This window comes from Cygnus olor, chromosome Z (assembly GCF_009769625.2).
Source record: "Cygnus olor isolate bCygOlo1 chromosome Z, bCygOlo1.pri.v2, whole genome shotgun sequence".
NCBI classification, from domain to species: domain Eukaryota; kingdom Metazoa; phylum Chordata; class Aves; order Anseriformes; family Anatidae; genus Cygnus; species Cygnus olor.
Window position 1 is genome coordinate 15,557,249 of NC_049198.1, and position 19,978 is coordinate 15,577,226.

The 19,978-nt window shown below is 37.2% G+C and overlaps 1 protein-coding gene across 4 annotated transcripts in view; it reads left to right on the plus strand.

The window, feature by feature from the left end:
• The window catches only part of NNT (nicotinamide nucleotide transhydrogenase), a 44,285-nt gene extending 34,029 nt beyond the window's left edge, over window positions 1-10,256 (plus strand). For all 4 annotated transcript variants that reach the window (XM_040542085.1, XM_040542086.1, XM_040542087.1 and 1 more), the window contains exons 20-22: window positions 6,480-6,598; window positions 7,565-7,680; window positions 8,034-10,256. In XM_040542085.1, coding sequence (XP_040398019.1) covers window positions 6,480-6,598; window positions 7,565-7,680; window positions 8,034-8,183 — 385 coding nt within the window. In that variant the 3' untranslated portion in view covers window positions 8,184-10,256. The remainder of the gene's footprint in view (window positions 1-6,479; window positions 6,599-7,564; window positions 7,681-8,033) is intronic.
• The last annotated feature ends 9,722 nt before the right edge of the window (window positions 10,257-19,978 follow it).

Genomic DNA, 19,978 nt, shown 5'->3' on the forward strand with positions numbered 1-19,978 from the left:
CGGAGCTCCCACGGTGTTCATTGAGTACAGCTGCTGTCCCTCTGGTTTCAGTAGGGCTGGAGCGCCTCGGGACCCTAAGTACACTCACCATCCAGATGTAGTGACACTCTAACACATCCACTGTGGAAGAGTGCCAGCATGGACATACGATTGTCATCAATTTGTAATGCCCATACTGTGCCAAGAAAAATTGCATCTGTCATATGGTCTTTTTTTCCCTTCATGGCTCATGACTGATCCAGAGACACTGTTGTTTTAAATAACTATGCTTATAGCCCTAACGTTCTCAGTGAAAAGCACAGATTGTATAAAATGATGCGTAACCTTTTATGACTAGGGCTTAAATTCACAATTGCAGCAGAGTTTAGAAACTTTAGACTGCTTTAGTTATTAAATTGCTAACATAGCTAACATCACATCATCACTTACTTGAGATGGTATTGCAAGTAGATTACATCTTTAATGCATTAGTAGGATCACATACAAAACTGGATATTGCTGAGCCTCAATTATAATGTTACCTAGTTATGGATGGCCAAAACAACAAAACTTTTTATTGTCTAAATCCCACAGTCTCCAGAATTCATTGGACTTGGGGGACTTGGAGGGAAGGTTGCTTGCTTTACAACTAGTTTTGTGTTTCTGCAAAGTTACAACTGAGTAAATTGTGGAAAGTTCTCATGTTAACAAACTTCAACTACATGCTGTGTTGCTTGTAGGCCCCTAGTTGTGAAATTCTGATTTCTTTTATTTAATTATATAATAATTCCATATGTAAAGTGTATAATTCTTCTGTAGTATTATAGTACAGTTAAAAATTGTATACATTCTCATATGTAGATGGGTAATTGACAAGTTTCATGTCCACACCAAAATGCTGAGCTTTTGCCATAGTATTGCTTTCCTAAGACCTTTTCAGTCAATGCGTCTTAATTTCCTGCATAGTACTCTTGAGAAGAAAATTTAATTCCAGGTTGAAAGGGCTTCTAAAATTATGCTTTATATGGACTTTTAAAAACTAATTAATAATTAAGGTATGATGGTTTTCTTTTCCCTCTCATAGTTGAGGGAAATACAGATCACTTCTTTAACAGCCTTTTAGATTAGATGTTAAAATGCTGTATTTTTTTTTAAACCTAATTTGTATAGGTATATGTCTTGCAGGACTTTCATTTCTGTCTTCTGGTGCTGGAGAACCTGATTATTTTTAAACACATGGAAACACTTATGGGTTTCTTACATATCTGAAAATGTGACAGGATGGATTTAGTGTTGGATCTGCGTTTTCGAATTCTTCTTTTTACCTCTGGCTGAGCTCTAATCAAATGTATTTAAGGTTCAGTTTTTTAATTCAGTGGTGCTAAATGTTTGTGATAGAACACGTGGATGGGTACCACTTACACGTGTCTTTGTAACATAATGAATAAAATCAACTTACTGAAATTACTTACTTCAATTTAAAAACATTGTTTTTTGTAATGCAAGAAAATATGCTAAAATTGTAAAGCATGAACAGTTAAGATGCTGTCCTAATCAACCTTCAGACATTGCATAACTCAGGCGTACATGAGAGGAAGATTACTGTCAAAATGCTGAATGGCAGCACTGTGCGTGTTAATGCAAATTTTTAGGAAACTGAAGTACGCTCACTAGGAAGAAATTAAGTGGGTATGTGTACGTCAGTTCTCTGTTTCTTGTAGTCAAATTAACTGGCTGGGCTCTGAATCATTAGTGCTGCAGATGGAGGGACAAATGATGTCTGACAGATCTGTTAGCTCAAGTGCTGCATCAGTGTAGCTAGAGAGAATGATCAAACCTTACAGCACCTGATCTGCTTCTGTAAAGATGTGCACGTGTGGCTGCACGATTCTCGGGGTGTATTGTTGGTATGTCAATGGTTCATTATGCATCAGCTCAGTTCCATGTGACCTTCTTATGTCAGTTGGTGATGCTTTTCAGAGATTTCCCTACTGCTGGGTTCTTGGGAGGTCTATTGCAGTGAGCCAGGTCCATGCCATGTACTTGGATCTTGCCCCTGCTCTGATAAACCCTCTCACTGGAGTAGTTGGAAATACAGAGCCAGTACCAGCCTCCATTTAAGTATGCTTAATTTAAGTGATTTAATTCCGTTTCAGTTTAGCTAACCTGACTCCAGCAGAGCCATCGAGCTTTGTCTCTTTCAAGTACTGTTTCTGGGGTCATCTGTTTGTAAAAGGCATGTAATAAAAGGCATGTAATCAGACCTGAGCTAGCTATGTGCTGCTTTGCTGCTTAGCGATGCTCTGTGTAGTCATCCATAATGTGTGATCGGAGCACTATATTGTGATACTTAGAAGCCGTGCTGCACTGCAGATGATAATATGTCAGGATTTAAGCTGCGTGCTGTGTGAATGGTGCTGTCTGAATGGTGCAGTCCTCTGTCCATCTAGTTTTTGTTTGTTGTCTCCTGTTACCTTGAATAACAGATTGTTGTCTGTGCTAGAAATAAAGGAATCCTGTGTCAAAGGATAAGTAAAGTGAATGGCGGCTCGTGGGTGGTGAGAGTGGGTGAGGCATAACTCTTGGGCAGATTATTCTCTGTGTATACGGCTTCTAAAATGTTGACCAAGCTAAATCAGGCACCAGCCAGATGTTACATACTTTAATCACTCTGTTCGGCCTTGGCATAATGGCAGGAATCCTTCCTTTACATGATGAAGTGATCGTGAAATACTTTTTGCATTGAGTTAGGTACGTGTTAGCTCTTTCAGTATTAATGACGAGAATATTATCTAGCCATTGGTAATACAGAAAGATGCTGACTTTATTAACTTAGAAAATGGGATTTCCATCTTGAGTTTTTCAATAATTTCAGTGCAGTAGTTCTGAATTGAAATGCCTTCTGTGCTAGAAAGAGCTGTCCCAGATATGCCACATGTTTGTGAGAGGTTTTAGATCATTAGCCTAAATTTAAAAGAAAATGTTGCGTTCCGTTAAAAGAAAAGCTTCAAAGTACGTCCTGATTTTTTCAGTGTGGTGTGTTGTCTTCCTGAAGCTAAAAATCTACCTGAAAGAGGCTAAAAAAAAGCTGTATGTTCTTGCCTAGTACCCATACTTTTAGGTGTGAAGTCTGTCAGTAGCATAGATGTGTTTGCTAATTTCAGTGTATCTGAAAACTGGCATCATAAACAGGCCCCATGTTATACAGTCTGAGTCAGGGTTGAGATAGAAAATTCTTGGAAGATCTGTGTTTCCATGAACTACCATAATAAGGTTTCAAGTCAGCCACAACATGATTTTGCATCTTTGTTTTGGGTAAAGTATGTGTAGACAGAAAACTTAATGCCAGGTAAACAGAAAATCAAGAGTGTAAGATTCTGCTCTCATTAAAAGAAAAAATAGCTAAGGGAGTTTTTATGTCACTTATATTAAAAACATATCAGAGAAACTTAACTATTTTTCCACCTCAAAACATTTTCCTTACAACATACCTCTTTTTTAATGTCATTCATGTTTTAAATTTTTAAATATGAATGTGATTCATATTTTGAACATCTGGGAGAGCATATGTGACAAATGGTTTCTGCTGTAGAGCACATAGCTTTGAAGAACTGCTGCTGTTTTGAGTCAGGAGCAAGATACATGGCTTTTGTTGGGTATGCTGTGAGCCATCAAGGATTTTAGCTATCTCTTTTCCATGCTTACCTGAATTCTACTTTCAGTTGGACTGGCTAATTTTACTCCAGATGTGTGTATATCTTGGGAAATTATGGAAGCCTTTAGATAAACGTATATTTTTAATGATTCTTTTTGACACGCTTGCATGTCGAATTTCATGAGGTACTGGCTGCTACTGTCATATTTGGTTAACAGGCTCTCAGAAACAGATTTCTGGGAGTAATTTCAATATTTGTCCAAAAAGCTTTTGTATGAGCAGCTTTCTCAAACTTTCTGAGTACACAGTGTGTGGTTTCAAACAGTCTGTCAGAAGATTTTAACTGCTGATTGTTCATGCCATAACTCTTCCTGAATGAAGATCATTTGTCCCTTTCTTTTCTTGTTTTTCTCTGCCTCTTGCCAGGAATGGTGAAGTCAAAGGTGAAATTCATTCTCTTGGCAGCTTAAATTTTGGCTTTCCAGCTCTTGAAATAAGATTGTATATGTATATAATACTTAATAGAAACCTCACGAGTATTTTGTTTTGTGTCTTGCCAAAGCAGCTTTGGTCACAAAGAAGCTCAAATCATTTTATTAGAAACAAAAGAGAATTTTGTTGGAAAATCTATTTTCATTGCCAGAGGAGTGATGGTTTTTCTAGGGTATACTTCATAATAAAAGTTCTCCTAGTGTACTGTAAGTGTTTGAATTTGGTACAGTTTAGGACTAGCTGCATGTCTTATGCATGGCTTATGTTACTGACAGATTGGTGTGAAACATAAGCTGTTAATGTTTTGTCCTGTGTATTTGCAATCCTTTCTCTGATTCTAGGTATTATCCTTTGCATCAGGATCCCAAATGTTTGCTAGCTGAATACAGTCTGTTCTCTTAATTTATTTGAAACGTTCCTTTTAAAGCTGACTTTTATCCTGCTCTTTGACCTGGAGCTTAAAGCTGCAGTGTGTCTAGCTTTATGTGGATTAATCATATGTCCTTAATTTTTTCAGGATTTTCAATTGTCTCATCTTTGCATTGTGTTAATGCTGTGTTGCTGATGGAGCATTCAGTTGCCCTTTTAAGGATGTATTTGTACTGTGACTTGTGGACCCTCAGTCATGTGGTATCCACTTCCATCTCTGTGGAGTTGAAAATAGAAATATGTGGCAATCCCTCAGACGTGGCAAGCTGATTTATCAGTCTTTCATTTCTTTCTGAGAAATTCTGTATGAAGTCCTTTTATTGCATTCCTGACTCACTTGGATTTCTGTTCTGAAATTTTTCTTTAGAAATCCAAGAATTTACAGTTTTCTCCTGGGTGTTTTCTGTCTATTCCAGAATACATGTATGCTTCTGTATTAAACATTTAGCTTCATCCATATACAACATTCATCCCAGACACTTCTGCTGTGCCTGAGTCAGCATTATGCTTGATTGCTCTGGAACTGGAAAGATAAAAAAAAAAAAATGCGTACGACAGTAGACATGATCTGCCTAGTTTATTCAGGGACAGTAGATGAGTAGAAGAATACACTCTGCCAACAAGAAATAGATTTGCTACTAACAAAAATGTCTGTGGGAGTTGCAACTTAACCAGTGTAACACCTCTGTTCTGAGTTTTGTCAGTTTAATAGTCTTACATGCTTTAATGTCCCCCCTGGTGCTTTGTGCATCTGTCTGAATATTTAGTAACTCACAAGCAATGTGTTTCCTATATATTGGTTTTAAGCTGTTCAGAAAACATTTCTCAATCATTATGCTTAAGCTGGTAGAGCTGCTTAACTTCTTGTTCCCCCTCCTTTTTTTTCCCTTCCCAAGATGAATCATGAGAAGAAAGTGGCATGTTACCCAAATTCAGTAAAGCATTGTCTTGTGCATGGAGTCCCTGCTAAGTTTCCTGTTGGACTGCAGTGTTAGGCTACTGATAATCACGCATGCACTAGAGATACCTGATTCACTAAGTTATTTGCCAAGGACATTTCTAGGTGTAGGAGTCCTTTTGTTTCAGGAAGACTACACAGTCTTTCAGACTTTTCATGAAGAGTGTTATATTTTGGCTTGTTCGCTTTGTGGTGCTTTCACTTTTCAGTAATGTAAGGGACACGCAAAACATACTAAGGGTTGTTTTCACACGAAGCAGCGTTGCTCATAAAGAATCAAAGAGGTCAGTCACAAGTTTTTAAATATGGTACAGCTTGGAAGGTGGATGTGAATGCTTGTTGTGTGAGCTGTGGCTCAGGCTGGTGGCTGTAGCTAGTAAATGGTAAAATAGACCTATTATTTTCAAAAGTAATTGAAGAACAACCACCAAGTTTGTTTTTATAAGCTGCTGCTGGGTGGAAAACTTAACATTCTTGTTCCATCCTGCAGTGATGTGTTTGCCAGCATTTGTGGCCACTAGTTGCTTCTGCATTGTTGCTAGAAGTGTGTGTGGCACTGTTAATGCAGCAGGCTCTCCAAAGCCACTGTTCTTGCAGGTGCAATGAATTTCTTAAAATCTTATGACGGAAGGGTTGAAAATGTTCTCCTAGCCTCTTTAGGTTTACTGGAAATTCAGCATATTCTTTTGCATAGCTGTTGTGTAAGTTATACTTCTAATTTTCCTGAATAGGAACAACCATTGTCTAGGTGAAGAGTCAAATCAGTGGGCCTTGTTCCTTCTTCCACCCATTTAGTTCCCTGCTGCACTTGAAAACTAGTATTTTTAAAGTGTAACCATTTCCTTTTATTAATTCTCACACACTTACACTCGAAGAACTTCTTGGCTTTTGAAGTCAAAGGTGGCAGTTTTATTGTGTAGAACAGAGTGATCACTACTTACTAATAGAACTGGACTTTTCTTTTAGGTTTGGTATTCACCCTGTGGCTGGCCGTATGCCTGGCCAGCTGAATGTACTCCTAGCGGAAGCTGGTGTTCCCTATGATATTGTTCTGGAAATGGACGAGATCAATGAAGACTTCCCAGGTTACCATGCAAGCTATAAGCTTCTATTAGATTTCATTTGTTCTTGCCAATTTTCATTTGATTGTTTTTACATTGCATGAAGATTTTCAAAATAGATAAAAGTCAGTCAGTGAGCAGAGGTCTTTTTTTTTTTTTTTTTTTTTTTCAACCTGTCTGGTTTCGCAGCTGATGGCAAGTGAGTGTAGAGGAATACAAGAAATAGCCTGACTCAAAAGCAGAAAACTGAGTACAGACAGGTAAAGCAAAAATAAGTATTGAATGGAGGAGTACAGAAAAAGAGTAGGCATTGAAGGGGGAGGGATAAATAGGCCTGTGGAACTTGTATCGTCCAGAACTAAGAGAATAGTTTTATTTTGATTTTCTTGCTTGTAGATGTGGGATAAATGACAAATGCTGTGTCTCTTTTTCACCACCATCCCCCGCCTCCATGTTACTGCTCCATACAGGAAAACTACTGCTACTTTTTTAGGTCAGATGCTGTGGATGATTTGACCCTGTCATATCTTGCAAGCCAGAATAGTGTTGTATAGACAACTTATTGATGTATTAAAGCTTTATTTAAAAATCAGGAAGTTGCTGGTAAAAGCTCTTTCAGGAGAAATTTAAAGGAAAAACCAGGCACAAAGAAATCTGAAAGTGCTGGTACTATGTATGTATGAAGTCACATTGAAGGATTTAACTTTGCGTGGCAGAATCATTTAATGAACTGGTTGGAGTGGGTTTCTGGATTCTTATAAGCTTGCTGGGGGTAGTTGGTAGCACACTTGGGCTCTCACATATAACTTGCCTGATTAAGTTTGTAAAATAGTTGTGAATGAAGTCCTCGTAAATGTTTGTAGAGTACTTACCACAGTGGGTTCTTCTGCCTCTAAAGATCAGATTTGTCACAAACATGTACACCAGTGCCTCAGTGCTCAGGTTTCACATAATTTTTTTCTCACTTTTGTTTTCTTTCTCTTGCTGCAGATACTGACTTAGTCCTTGTAATTGGTGCAAATGATACAGTTAATTCAGCAGCTCAGGAAGATCCAAACTCGATCATAGCTGGAATGCCAGTTCTTGAGGTCTGGAAGTCCAAACAGGTGAGATTAACTGGATCGTGTCAGCATCTACCTACCTATAGAGAGTGTGCTTTTAAAAATATGGTTTATAGGAGAAGCTGGCAAGATTTTCTTAATATTTCATTTTCCATGAGAAGCTTTTCTAAAAGATGTTCAACAAAACAGTCAGTACTCTGCAAATATGATGCAGTGCTCATAATTTTATAATCCCTGATGAGTGCTTTAGTGAGACTAGTGATGACTGCAGTCAAAAAAAACCTAACGAACGTACTTTACTCACAAGTGTGAGTAAAGTAAAATGGTTTTGTCTTCTGTATTTGAGTGGGGGTGATGTCTGTCTTTTCCTGTATCAAACATGAGCTCTTTATATGCAGGTCATTGTAATGAAGAGATCTTTGGGAGTCGGTTATGCAGCTGTGGACAATCCAATCTTCTACAAACCCAATACTGCCATGTTGTTGGGAGATGCTAAGAAGACTTGTGATGCCCTGCAGGCCAAAGTCAGGGAATCATATCAAAGCTAAATACTGATTTATGTTCAACTCGTAATTGCGACTACAGTTTTGTCACAGAGGTCATGGAAAACAAGAGTTAGAAAAATTTCTTACTGTCAAAATTCAGTCAGCATTTGCAGAACACAGCATTGACTCCTAGGAGATGTAGTTGAGTCAGGGATTTAGGTTGTTATGAAAGCATGGACACATTAGCTCTTCAAACTAAACCTCCTATGAGACAATGCATTAGAATATGAAAGTGTGCTTTTTAATGTTAACGTTGAGTTGTTGGAAGCAGGAAGTAATTACTCTTTGTCATCTTTAAATGGTTATTGGCTTCCTCTTGCCAACTGTCTATACTTCTGTCATGGAAATTCACTAAAAAGTACTGTGCCAAAATTGTATTCTGTCTTATCATCAAAGCTGTTCTTTGGCCAGTATGAACAAAAATAACTATTTATTTCTTCAAAATATAAAGCAAAATTACAAACAGCTGTGAACAGACACAAATGAGTGCTTGCATGATTTGAGACTCTAAACATAATACTATATTAAATCTCTATAAAAAATGGAACTCTTCCTTTTGGGGATATATGGATGCTGTGAATGAGGAACGTTTTAGGATAATTACTTTCCTTTAAAATACAGTTCCGCATTTTCGTAGTGTCCACTTATGTAAAATGAAACATGGGATTTCAGGGACCTACCAAGTGATCTTCAAGCCTGACAAGGAAATGTACACCTGTACTGCTTAACCATTTTCAGCAGCTGCTAGATTATCCATCTTTCCAGTTGTTGCATTTTTAAATTTTATATAAAAAAGGTCCAGTTCTGCACAGAACATGTTGCGTAGATGTTCTGTTCACAGAATCTGGACCACAGTGTTTCAGTTTTTATTCGCTTAGACGTTTAAATGTATTTGCTATTTTAAAATTTAGTGATGCTTTCTTAATCAACATTTTTGTGATGCTGGAAAAGGCACTTTTGAACATATTTAAGATGCTGGAGTTTATTAGAATTTTTTTAAATAAGCTATTGTTTGGACAGCACAGAAATATACCAAACTTAAAATCCAATGTTTTGATTATTTGACTTCTCCCTAATCCAATTGAAAGCACTGTTTAAATTCCCACAATAAGTTCAGCAAAGAATTAAATTCTGACATAGATTGCTGTTTTATTTTTATTATGTTAAGTGTACTTGAGTGGAACTCAAATATTTGCCTAATAAAACAAATTTATCATGTTTGCATAATGATGTAGCAACTGTCTGTGGTGACAAAGGCTAAACAAATAGTTGTACTTGTGTTAAAAAGCATTAATATCTGGGGAAGTCAAACTGCTATCAAGTAAGTCTTGAAATTAATCCATCTTGACTGACAGAACAAATGTTATTTTTTTTATTACACCATGTATTGAGACTTCGTGTAAAATATAGTATTTCCACGTAGCTACCTCTGTTTTTATGTGAAGATCACTTAAAATGCAGACTTTGAACAGGTAATGCATTGGAAATGTAACAGAATATGAAAGCTACCCTTTTTGCAAATCTCTTGTATATAATTTGAAAACAAAAATTACCACATAAGCATTAACGTGTTGTACACTGCAGGAAAATACTTGAAATTAAATTGTAATTTAAAACATCGTGGCAGCTATGTGTAAAGGTAGCATGTATGACCACTTTAATTTCACTGTATTCAACTTTTCTTTTAGGTCTGCAAAAAAAAAAAAAAAGAGGTGAAATGTGAGAAAGGGGAAGAGTTAAGAAATGATCCCCTTTCTCTCCCTCACAACTAGGTGAAAAAGGGATTTGAAGGGATTTAACATCCTAAAGCATTAATTTTTGTTTTGTCAAACTTCCGGTATCTTACTGTAGTATGCAACATGTCTTTGCTTGTAAGTACTTAATATCGGACTTAGATTTTCTTTAAAAAACAAAAAAAAAAACGGTGGGGAGACTATTTTTTTTTTCTTTGTATTTGACAACAAAATGTACAGTTGGATCAGAGGTACCAGTGTTATCTTTAAAACTGTGCTTTACCATGGAACACCAGGTAATTGTTGAAGTGCTAATAAAAAGTCAGTTATTTTTCTTTATTGATAACTGTCTCTTTTCTCACCTGTTGCATTTCCTGATTAGGTAAGTAATCTGAGGTTCTTCTGAGAGTTAGAATATCCACCCAAGGATGTTGAGATTGAAGAGTGTAGTGAAGGGAATCATAGTGAAACATGCTTTTGCCTTTTTTTTAATTTGGATTTTACTTGAAATATACATCTGAGGTATGAATGACATCACCTGACCTTCGAAACTTGTCTGTAACCTATTCTAGTAAACAAAGAGGCTTAGACAACTTAAGGCAACACATTGACATCAACTGCTCTATTGCCTTAAAGAAAACCTGGAAAACTAGCTTGGCTGAGTGCCTCATTTTCCATTGGCTGAAGTGCAAGATGAATCTCTCTAATACAATTCAGTTCTTATTTCTGCAAGATGGTCAAGCTGGTTGTTGTGGTGATTTAAGTGTCTACCTTCAAAGTGCGTGATAAATGGATAATGTTAGCGATTTGATAGTCTGTTCAGTTGTATAGTTGCACAGGTCTGACATGTAACTCTTATGCTTTCTTCAAGCTTTGGTCAAGCTGAGACTTGAGGCCTTTGAGGCTGCAGTCTAGTGTTGATTCATGAGGTAATCTCTCCCCTTGATTGAGTAGCCCACCTAGGGAGCACATACCCACACTGTAGATTTGCAGTCTGACAAATAATAAAGCCATGACCTATGTCCTTTCACTGATCTGACTACTAGTTTGAAGATTTTATTCTACCCTCTGTCTGCAGCTCCTTATTATCACCTAAGATGTATGTAGCCTGTATCAAACAGAATATGAAAATCTGTTCTGATCAGATCATGGCAAAGCACTGAGCAAAAACAAAAGAAGATTATGGAGGGCACTAATTTCTGTTCACCTGGCAGAACTGTTCCAGTTTATAGTGTCTGTGCATGGCTGTGAGACACCTTGGATGTTTGTTTTTAATAGAAATCGTTGCATTATTGAAGTTTCGGAGGAATTTAGATTGGAAGGATCGTCTAGCGATAATTTGGTCCAACCCTCTTCTCAAAACAGATCCAGTTTTAGATAAGATTGCTCCAGGCTTTGATCTGAAGATCATACAGGTCTCTGGAGATTCCACAGCCTGTTTCCCTGTTCCAGTATTTTCTTCTTTATCATGTTTATTACTTAGCCTAATCCTTTTACTGTTCCCCTCTGAGAACAGTCTTTCCCCACCCTCCTGTTGAAAACAACTCAAACATTCTCCGCTCATCCTTCTAAGACTGACAAAATGTTTTTTTTTTTTTTTTGTTTCTCCTTGTATGTTGTGTGCATGATGGTTCCTGGTTTGACTCACTCCAGTTTGTCAGTAGTTTCTTGTACTGGCCATGCTAATCCAGATGCAGTTTCACAAGGACGAAGTACAGGGAAACAATCACTTCTTTTATCTCCTGGCTATATGCTTATCAGTCTGCAGCCCAATATGCAGCTGGCCTTTGCTCCAAGGTTGTGCTGCTGGTTCATGTTTGACTTGTTCAGTGGGACAATCTCATCCTTTTTTGCAGAGCTGTTTTCGAGCTAGGCAGACCCCAGCCCACACTGTCATATGGGGCTATTCTGTCCTGAATAACGCACTTTGCATTCTCCTTAGAACATAATGAGATTCCATGCAGTTTGTTTCTTCATCTTGCTGAAGTCCCTCTGGCAGTTGTGTGCTCCAGTATATCATTTGTTCCTGCAGTTTGCTAAAATCTGTGAGCTTGCTGAGAGTGCTTTCCTTCCCAGGGTTCTTGTCGGTAATAAAAGCATTAAAGAGTATTGACTTCGGCACTGACCTCTTTGTGAGATACTCATACCTCACCCGTTGCTGGACTTTGCTCTGCAGTCTAAGCCATTTAAGTCTGGTGGACCAGCCAATTTTCCACTTGGTCAATATTCCACCTATGGAAATTATATGACACTAATGAGCCTGGATACTGTGGGAAACCTTAGAAGCCCATCCAAGCCATAAGCAGCCAGTTTCTCCACGATATGCTGTAGGAAGCAGTATAAAAAGCTTTACTAAAGTCTAGGTAGACATTCACAGTCTTTCCCTCATCCACTAAGAGGGTTACCTTATTGTAGAAGGGGATCAGGTCAGTTGAGCAGGACCTGCTCAAAAAATCCATGCTGACTGGGCCTGATCACCTGGTTGTCCTATAAGTGCTGTGTGATGGCACTCAAGATGATCTGCTCTATGAGCTTCCCTGGCATTGAGGTCAGACTGACAGGCCTGTAGTTTCCTGGGTCCTCCTTCTGCCCTTCTTGTAGAGATGGGTGTCACATTTGCTAGTCACCAGTCGACTGGGACCTCCCCAGATAGCCAGGACTGCTGATAAATGATGGAAAGCGGCTTGGTGAGAACTTCCACCAGCTCCCTCAATACCCTTGGGTGGATGCCATTGGTCCAGTTGGGCTTTATCCCTTCTAATTTTCTCCCTGCATAGCCTCATGACATCTTTGTAGTCCTCCTGAGTGGCCTGCCTACAGTAATGGGTAATACGTATCCTATTGTGTCAGTTCCTTAAAGAAAGTGTGTGATTATGGTCCATTCAAAAAGGGAGATTGGGACCTGAACCTACTTTTTAATTTTGATTGAATCAGAAATTGGCTTTTTGAGTGAGTTGCAGTTTTATTCACTTGATATGCTTTGGTTTCTGTTGCAGAGTGGTCTTGGAACACACAAACTTGGATTCTTTTGAAACTAAACCAGAAAATACATGAGAGCCACAAATAAATATCCAGTCTGCAAGACCAGATTAGAGGTAGTCCACAATGAAACACCCTCAGATATACAGGTGTGGATTTCTTATCCTCACCACCAAGTGCTTTGCTTGCTAGGTGTGTTTATACTGCACCAAAATAATTTTTAAGGTAGACTGCAAGATGTCTAGAGCATAAGAGAGAGATTATACATTGTAATTCACTTCCTTCTTTTCTAGGGTTTAATTATATGTAACAATTAAAAAAAAAAAAAAAAAAGCTTTTTGCTCCAGTGACACATAAATGCTTTTTTGTAAACTTCCAAATTCTGCAGGAAAACTTTACAGGAAGGAATCTGAATACTGGGAAATCTGGAATCTGGGCACTCTGTTCTGTACCTAAGAAGGGCAGCTCAAATACTCGTTTAGTGGGACTTGCAATTATTATTTTTCCAACAATATCACTAGTGTGGGGTGGTTTAAAAAAATCTGTTTAAACAAACTAAATTAATTAAAAAAAGATAATGATTTGCATAATCCAGCTGCTGTGTAGCTACCTAGTGGATATAATATTACACCAACTACCCTAGACTAACATGATACGTGGTTCTTTCTAAAAGCAAGCAGCACACTTTCATAAGTGGGGTTAGTAATACTTGACACTCCAAATTCCCCGAAGAAGATGTTTGAAGTAGCAAAAACAGACCTAAAATATTAATTTAAAGTATTATTTGCAAAATTAACACATTAACTTGTAGCCCTTATTCTAACCTTCATTATGACCTCTAAAGTAAGAGCCTTTTCTCCAGTTCTATAAAGATAATAAGAAATGTTAGCTGAACACAGTATTCAAGGTGCGAACTCCCCAGAGTCAAGCTGATGAGAAGAGAGTGAAGGAAAAAAAGTGTTAGAGGAAACCTAACTATTTTGCTTTCTCTAGTTTCCTTTTCCCTGGAGATAGATTACCCTGGGAAAGAGGGGGATCGTACCCTTCAGCTGAACATAGGCAGACATACCAAGTGTGCTTCCTGTAATGATAATTGGTAAATTTTATTTTTTCTCTGTACACTGTAAGACTGAATGTAGCCCTTGTACTTCCCTTTGAAACCTGGCATGCTGCAACCCAATTTTCTGCACAACTTTACTTACCTGCTAAGGAAATGGCTCTCTGAATTCTACATTGCTAGTTTTTAAATTCATACCTCTTGACACATTTTAGAACTCTCTAGGTTGTACTTCTGCAAAGCAGTTTTAGATGGACAAGGATAGAGAAAATAATTATTAAACCTTGTTTGCCAGCTACTGATGGTTTGGAAAGTAACATAAACAGGGGGTAAAAAATATATATCTGTTATATCTTTTGAAAATGGGGTCAAAGTTGACAAGACAAGGTAGGGAACGTTTTGACAAATTTTATGTCAGAGAAGTAGTCATACTGCAAAGATCAGACCTTTTCTTCATATGTGAACACAAGCTTGAAAATAAAATCATACATGATAACACTTCTGTTAGATGTGCTGAATATGATATTTACTAACAGTGACATTTTACAATTAGGCGTCAGACCAGGAAAAGCCCTTGTGTGTCTCTTGACCTTCTTTTCCCGTCTCTTGCTGACAAAACTCATGAAACTGGTTATTATCCAGACCTTTCCCTGTTAAAGGAAGGAATCAGTAAAAGAACTGGAGGATAGAAGGGGGCTTCACACCCAGTAAGAATTGTCTTCTGAAAGAAGATTGTGGTTGAACTTTAGCACAGCATGAAATTAAGTTATTCTGTTACATGGTCAGTCTAACCCATAATTAAAAAAATTCCTAGCAGAATGGAAACTAACAGCTAGTGAACATAAAAAGCTCAAGCAGATGTTAAAACTGTCTTGTGCAGTAATAACTAGCAGTTGCCCATTCTCCCTATTAAAATATTACAGATGTGAGTAGGAAGAACCATTTGGTTTTCTGATTGTACATTTGCAGAAGCTCATTATTGTCATAGGCCATAGTACAATGAATTTAAGTTTTTAAGTGTTTTATGGTAGATTTGTTAATGTGTGGACACAACACAGGAAGTTGGCCCTTCTCTAATTTATAGACACATCAGCAATCCTTATTTGTCATCAACATTCTGTCCCCAAAGGTACCCACTCAATGCTAGTTTAGTGAAGGATAAGGTACGAGGTGATCTAATTATACCTGAATTTTAAAACCAGTGGACTGTAATCCACATAATGCAAACTAAAAGTATTGCTGTAATTTTTGTGTTGCACTGTGAAGTTTGCTTCATCATAGATGGGATTTTTTCTTTGTTTCTGTCACTTTCTTAGGCTTACAACTAATCTTAAGTGAATTCGGAACTTATCCTTCTTTTGAAGAAGTGATGTATGCCTTTAATTGCAGTTAGTGGGACTTCTCTGCTGGTCCTGCTTACTATTCAGAGGATGGCACAGGACAGAGAGCTACAGCTGCAGCAGTGAGTGAACATTGAGGCTGTGATTTGTAACCACCTACATTAAAGTGATCAGATGGCACAGTTATCCAGACAGGTTATTTGCTGCCTCTCTGGCCTCATTGCTTAACATTTTCTGATTCTGTGATTGCAGAATGGAACTCAGTCTTGGTTTGAGAAGAGGGTTTGGGGGAAAGGTCTTTGTGAACCTGGCAGGAGGCGAATTCTTAATGTAACATTGAGTTTTTTATTTTTTAGACTTTCAGAGGTATCATAAGCCACTCCTTCTACTTGGTTGGTTAGATTCATGAGCAATATGTTAAAGTTACCCACGACGCTGCTGAATTCTATATGTAGACCTCAGGATCAGTTACTTTTTTTACCTGCTTGTTCCTTTTTGTGTGAAATCATTATGGCATCTGATATTTGCAAGAGTTAACATTTAGAGGGATCTAATTTCTGTTATCCTCTGAAGGAGGTGGTTACCTTTGCATTTTTGGTGGAGATGATCCTATAGGAAACCACAGAGTAGACCCATCTTACTGTCCTCTTTTACTACTTTTAAGCTGTAAAGGAGAAGCAGCTTCCCATCTCAACTGTAGACTGACTATTGCAGTTGCTCCTAAACTGTGTTGCTCTATCTAACATATCTTTTCAAACATAAAACTGCTCACCTGAGCCTTTATAGGTGTAAGTCCTTTATGTTCATTATTGTTCATTTATGATCATGTTCAGATCTGAGTGAACATGGCTGAACGGAGATGATATGAGTGAGAAACTGCAGTTTTAGTCTGAAAACACACCCATATTTACTTTTGGATTACTGTCATGCTCGTTTTAGACATGTTGTAATTCCTCAGATTAAGCCAGAATTATTAAAATTGATTTTATTAAATGGTTGAACAAAATATCACTGGGATGAAGCTGAGGTAATGGTGAAGACCAGAACACGGTTCAAAGAGCTCAGTGTAAGAAATAATACAATGTTTGAGGTAAGAAGACTCGCACTGGTGGTCCTAAAGATGTTCTGAGTTGGTCTCCCTGATGAACTGCAGTGTACCCCTCTGGATAAGAAGAAGGCATCTGAAGTTTTATATTCTCAGCTGATGACAGGAGCAGTGAGGATATTTTCAAGAGGAGTGAGCTTGGCTTTTTTAATGATCACTTCTCTGGCATCTTATTCAGGGGCCAGCCCTGTGGCTTTGGACTGAACAGTTAAATTTCTGTTTGAATGGGTGTGATATCGTTCCATTTCAGAAAGTGTACAGTAGCTTACGGATAGCAACCATCTTTTAAGTTAAAGTAAATGGTAGTCTTAGCAACGCATTGTTCCTGTGAGCGCATTCTTTTCAAAATAATTGCTTTTAAAACTGTCAGCTCTTAAAAAGAAAAAAAGCTGGTTCTTTTACCAAGCAGAACCTGGAACACGTTGTCTCTAGACTTCTTCCATGTTTGTTTTGTATTCTGCTAGGCTGTATCCTACCATTAGTTTTCAATAAACTTACATCAAATCCTTCCATGAATGAGTTTTCACTGAAAATAACTGTAAAAGAATGTTAGCTTCCTGTTCTTTCTAATTCAGAAGCTCAAGTATTTGTAAGATATGTCTTTGAGATGTTTTGTTACAATTGTTCCCACATGCAATGCTTCTATTTAAAAAAAAAAAAAAAAAGCATTTTGGTGAGGTGCAGAAGTCAGTATTTGAGCCTTATTTTTCAAACACTATTTTTTTTTTTTTTTTAAATCTTCAAAATGTACTAATTTGACTTTCAGCCAGACTTACCTGATAATATATTAGGTTAGGACGGGGAAGTAGCTCAGGTTTTGATCAGTTTGACACTAAGTTTACCATACCTGAAGACTTATGTTCTTTGCAGGAAATACCAAAGAATTTTGCCAGAGTGTAAATTCATTAATATTTTTCCATTTCCAAGCAGAGATAGAATCAGCTCTCTTTTGTCTACTTAGCTCCAAAAATTGCTTCCCACACAGCTTTTACTTTTAAGAATAGCTGCAGTTGATTTGGGAATTACTCTGATAAACTTGCAGTGTAAGTAACTTTTATTGAGTTCATTTTGTGGATGAATTATCCTAAATTATTTTTATTTATTTTCTTAATTGTCTGCATTTTGTGTTGCAGGAGTTGGCCAAGATTAACAGGAATGGAAACATGGAAAAAAAAAAAAAAGAATTACTGTGGTTTGCAGGCATTAAATTGTTTTGAATACAAAGATAATAGGAATGGGACACAAATAGGAGCTGGGCATTTAAAAGCTTTTTGGTTGTTGTTTGTCTGATTTTTTTTTTTATATAAATATTAAAGGGCCATCAAAATAAAGACACAAGACATTTTATGCAGCCTGTGTCTGATGTTGTATACACCAATTTCAATGCTCTTAATAAGAACTATTAATAATTTATGTCAGAATTCACAAGCTGTCAAAATGTGGAGGTATTTACAGGAATGAATAACACATTTTTTAAAAAATAAAAATAAAATCACATTTTCTGATTATAGACAAATAAACCATTATCCTCTTACTGGATTGTGTTTCTTGCGAAGATAAATTTAGATTTGGCTCAAAATAGGGGATAGTTTAAAATCAAACCTCTTGAAGAACCACATGATTCAGAGCTTTATACTCCAGGGGTGGTTTGATACTTTGAGAAGGAGAGTCCTAGTTTGCCTCATGACTGCCAGGTGAAGTTAACACCTCCATTTTGCAAGAGGAGTTAAGATCTTTGCCATCCCAAGCACCACATGAGTGTTGAGGATGTGTAATATGAGTTGCCACCCCCTCCCACCCCCCCAATCTTTTTAAGCTAATGTTTTGGCATCATTTATTAAAATCCTGTAGCAATAAATGCTGTTGAGGCCCAAGCAGTGGTGCTAAGGCTCTATTTGTATGTGCGTTTGTGTGTATAAATATGAGTTAACAAAAAATGGGTTTCAGCTGATAGTTATCTCTACAAACACATTTTTTCTCAAACGTCTACAGTGTATATGTACACTCTTGCTTTGCTGCACATTTAGAGATTTTTTTTGGAGAGGTGGTTCCAGAAGCGTCACAGTTAGATCTCTGGCTTAGCATGTGTTTTCATTACCACTGGGAAATAATCCTTAAGTAGACTGTGTAATGGAATTGCTATGACACAGTCATAGAAAAGGATCTTTCCTTCGTGGGGATTTGGTTGTTGCTATTGTTTGGTGGCTTGTTGCTGTCAAAACAGACTAAAAATGAAAGGGAGAGTTGACATCTTTTATTAGGCAATTGATGTAGCTGAGAAAAGAATAGACACGTTTTTCAGACCTCATTTTCTTCTAGTCGGAAATGGCCTTGTCCTCAGCTTTGAATGGTGTCTCAGCCTGCAAGCTTGTCTGGTTCTTTTCCCAGCTATATTGTTTCATCTTACATTATTTCTTCTTACAAAACTTATTTTCCATGCTATGTCAGGCCTTATGTATGTACCTTGTAACATTTCTTAATGGTAGAGAATCTAAGATTATTAAATATTAATGTAGCATTAGAGCTCTATGATTTTTTTTCCCACCTCTGGAGTTTATTCTTATATGGTCCCATATTTTTCTTTTTCTCTGTCAGCAGTGTTTGTTACTTTCTCACTTTAAATCCTAAAATCTTGAAAAATCATTAGATAAGAATTTAAGATAAAATATATGTTACTATTAGCACAGCCAAAACTGAAACATCTTACATTTAAGTGCTGGCTACAGCAAATATAGAAGTTGTGCATACATGGTGAACAGGTGCAGACAATATTTCAAGACAGAAAAGAAAGGCAAAGTATTTTTTGTATTTTAAAAACAAATACTATTTTGTGTTTTTTGATGTCTTTGAGACCAGACTCCTTGGTTTGACTATTTTATCACTGATTTCTTTTAAATTAACTAAAATATTTCAGTCTTTTACAGAATTACATAGTTTATAGCTTAGCATAGTTTTTCTCTTATTACTTAACTGGTTTCAAGTTTGTGTCTTTCTCATTGGTAATAAAATAAAATAAATGCTTGCTATCCTAAAGATGTTTGATAATCATGTAATATATTGATTCTAACAGTTATCATATGACACAGATGGTCAGTGGCTGCCTTCTGATGGGACCTTCACTTCTTTTTCGTGCTGTGTTCTTTTCCTTTGTGTTCTGATATCAATTTTAAGAACAGCAAGGCATGTTAAAGCCCAGTTGCTGTTTCTGGGCCTTATTCTTGAGACTGTCATAGATCTCCCATTTTCTTGGGATTATTCCAGTGTTTCCAGGTTGGAAAGCCGGGCTTCTGGTCCGGTCTTGCCTGATGGATAAATTTTGACCATGTGGTGTTATTTTGAGAAGTGTTCTGTAAAAAAGTATTAAGGAGATAAATCTGTGTAGCACTTTGAATTTTTATTTATATCAGCTGGTTGACTTGCTATTGACACTTGGAGTAAGCAGAAGAAGGAAGCGAGAAAAATTCAGATGCTGGAACACCTGGTTCAAAAATTAGTCTTGAGAGTTGAATAGTAATTGACTGCACCGGCCGCTAGATGTCACTTGTTCCACATCAATATATATAAGAAGTTGATCTGGTGTCAAA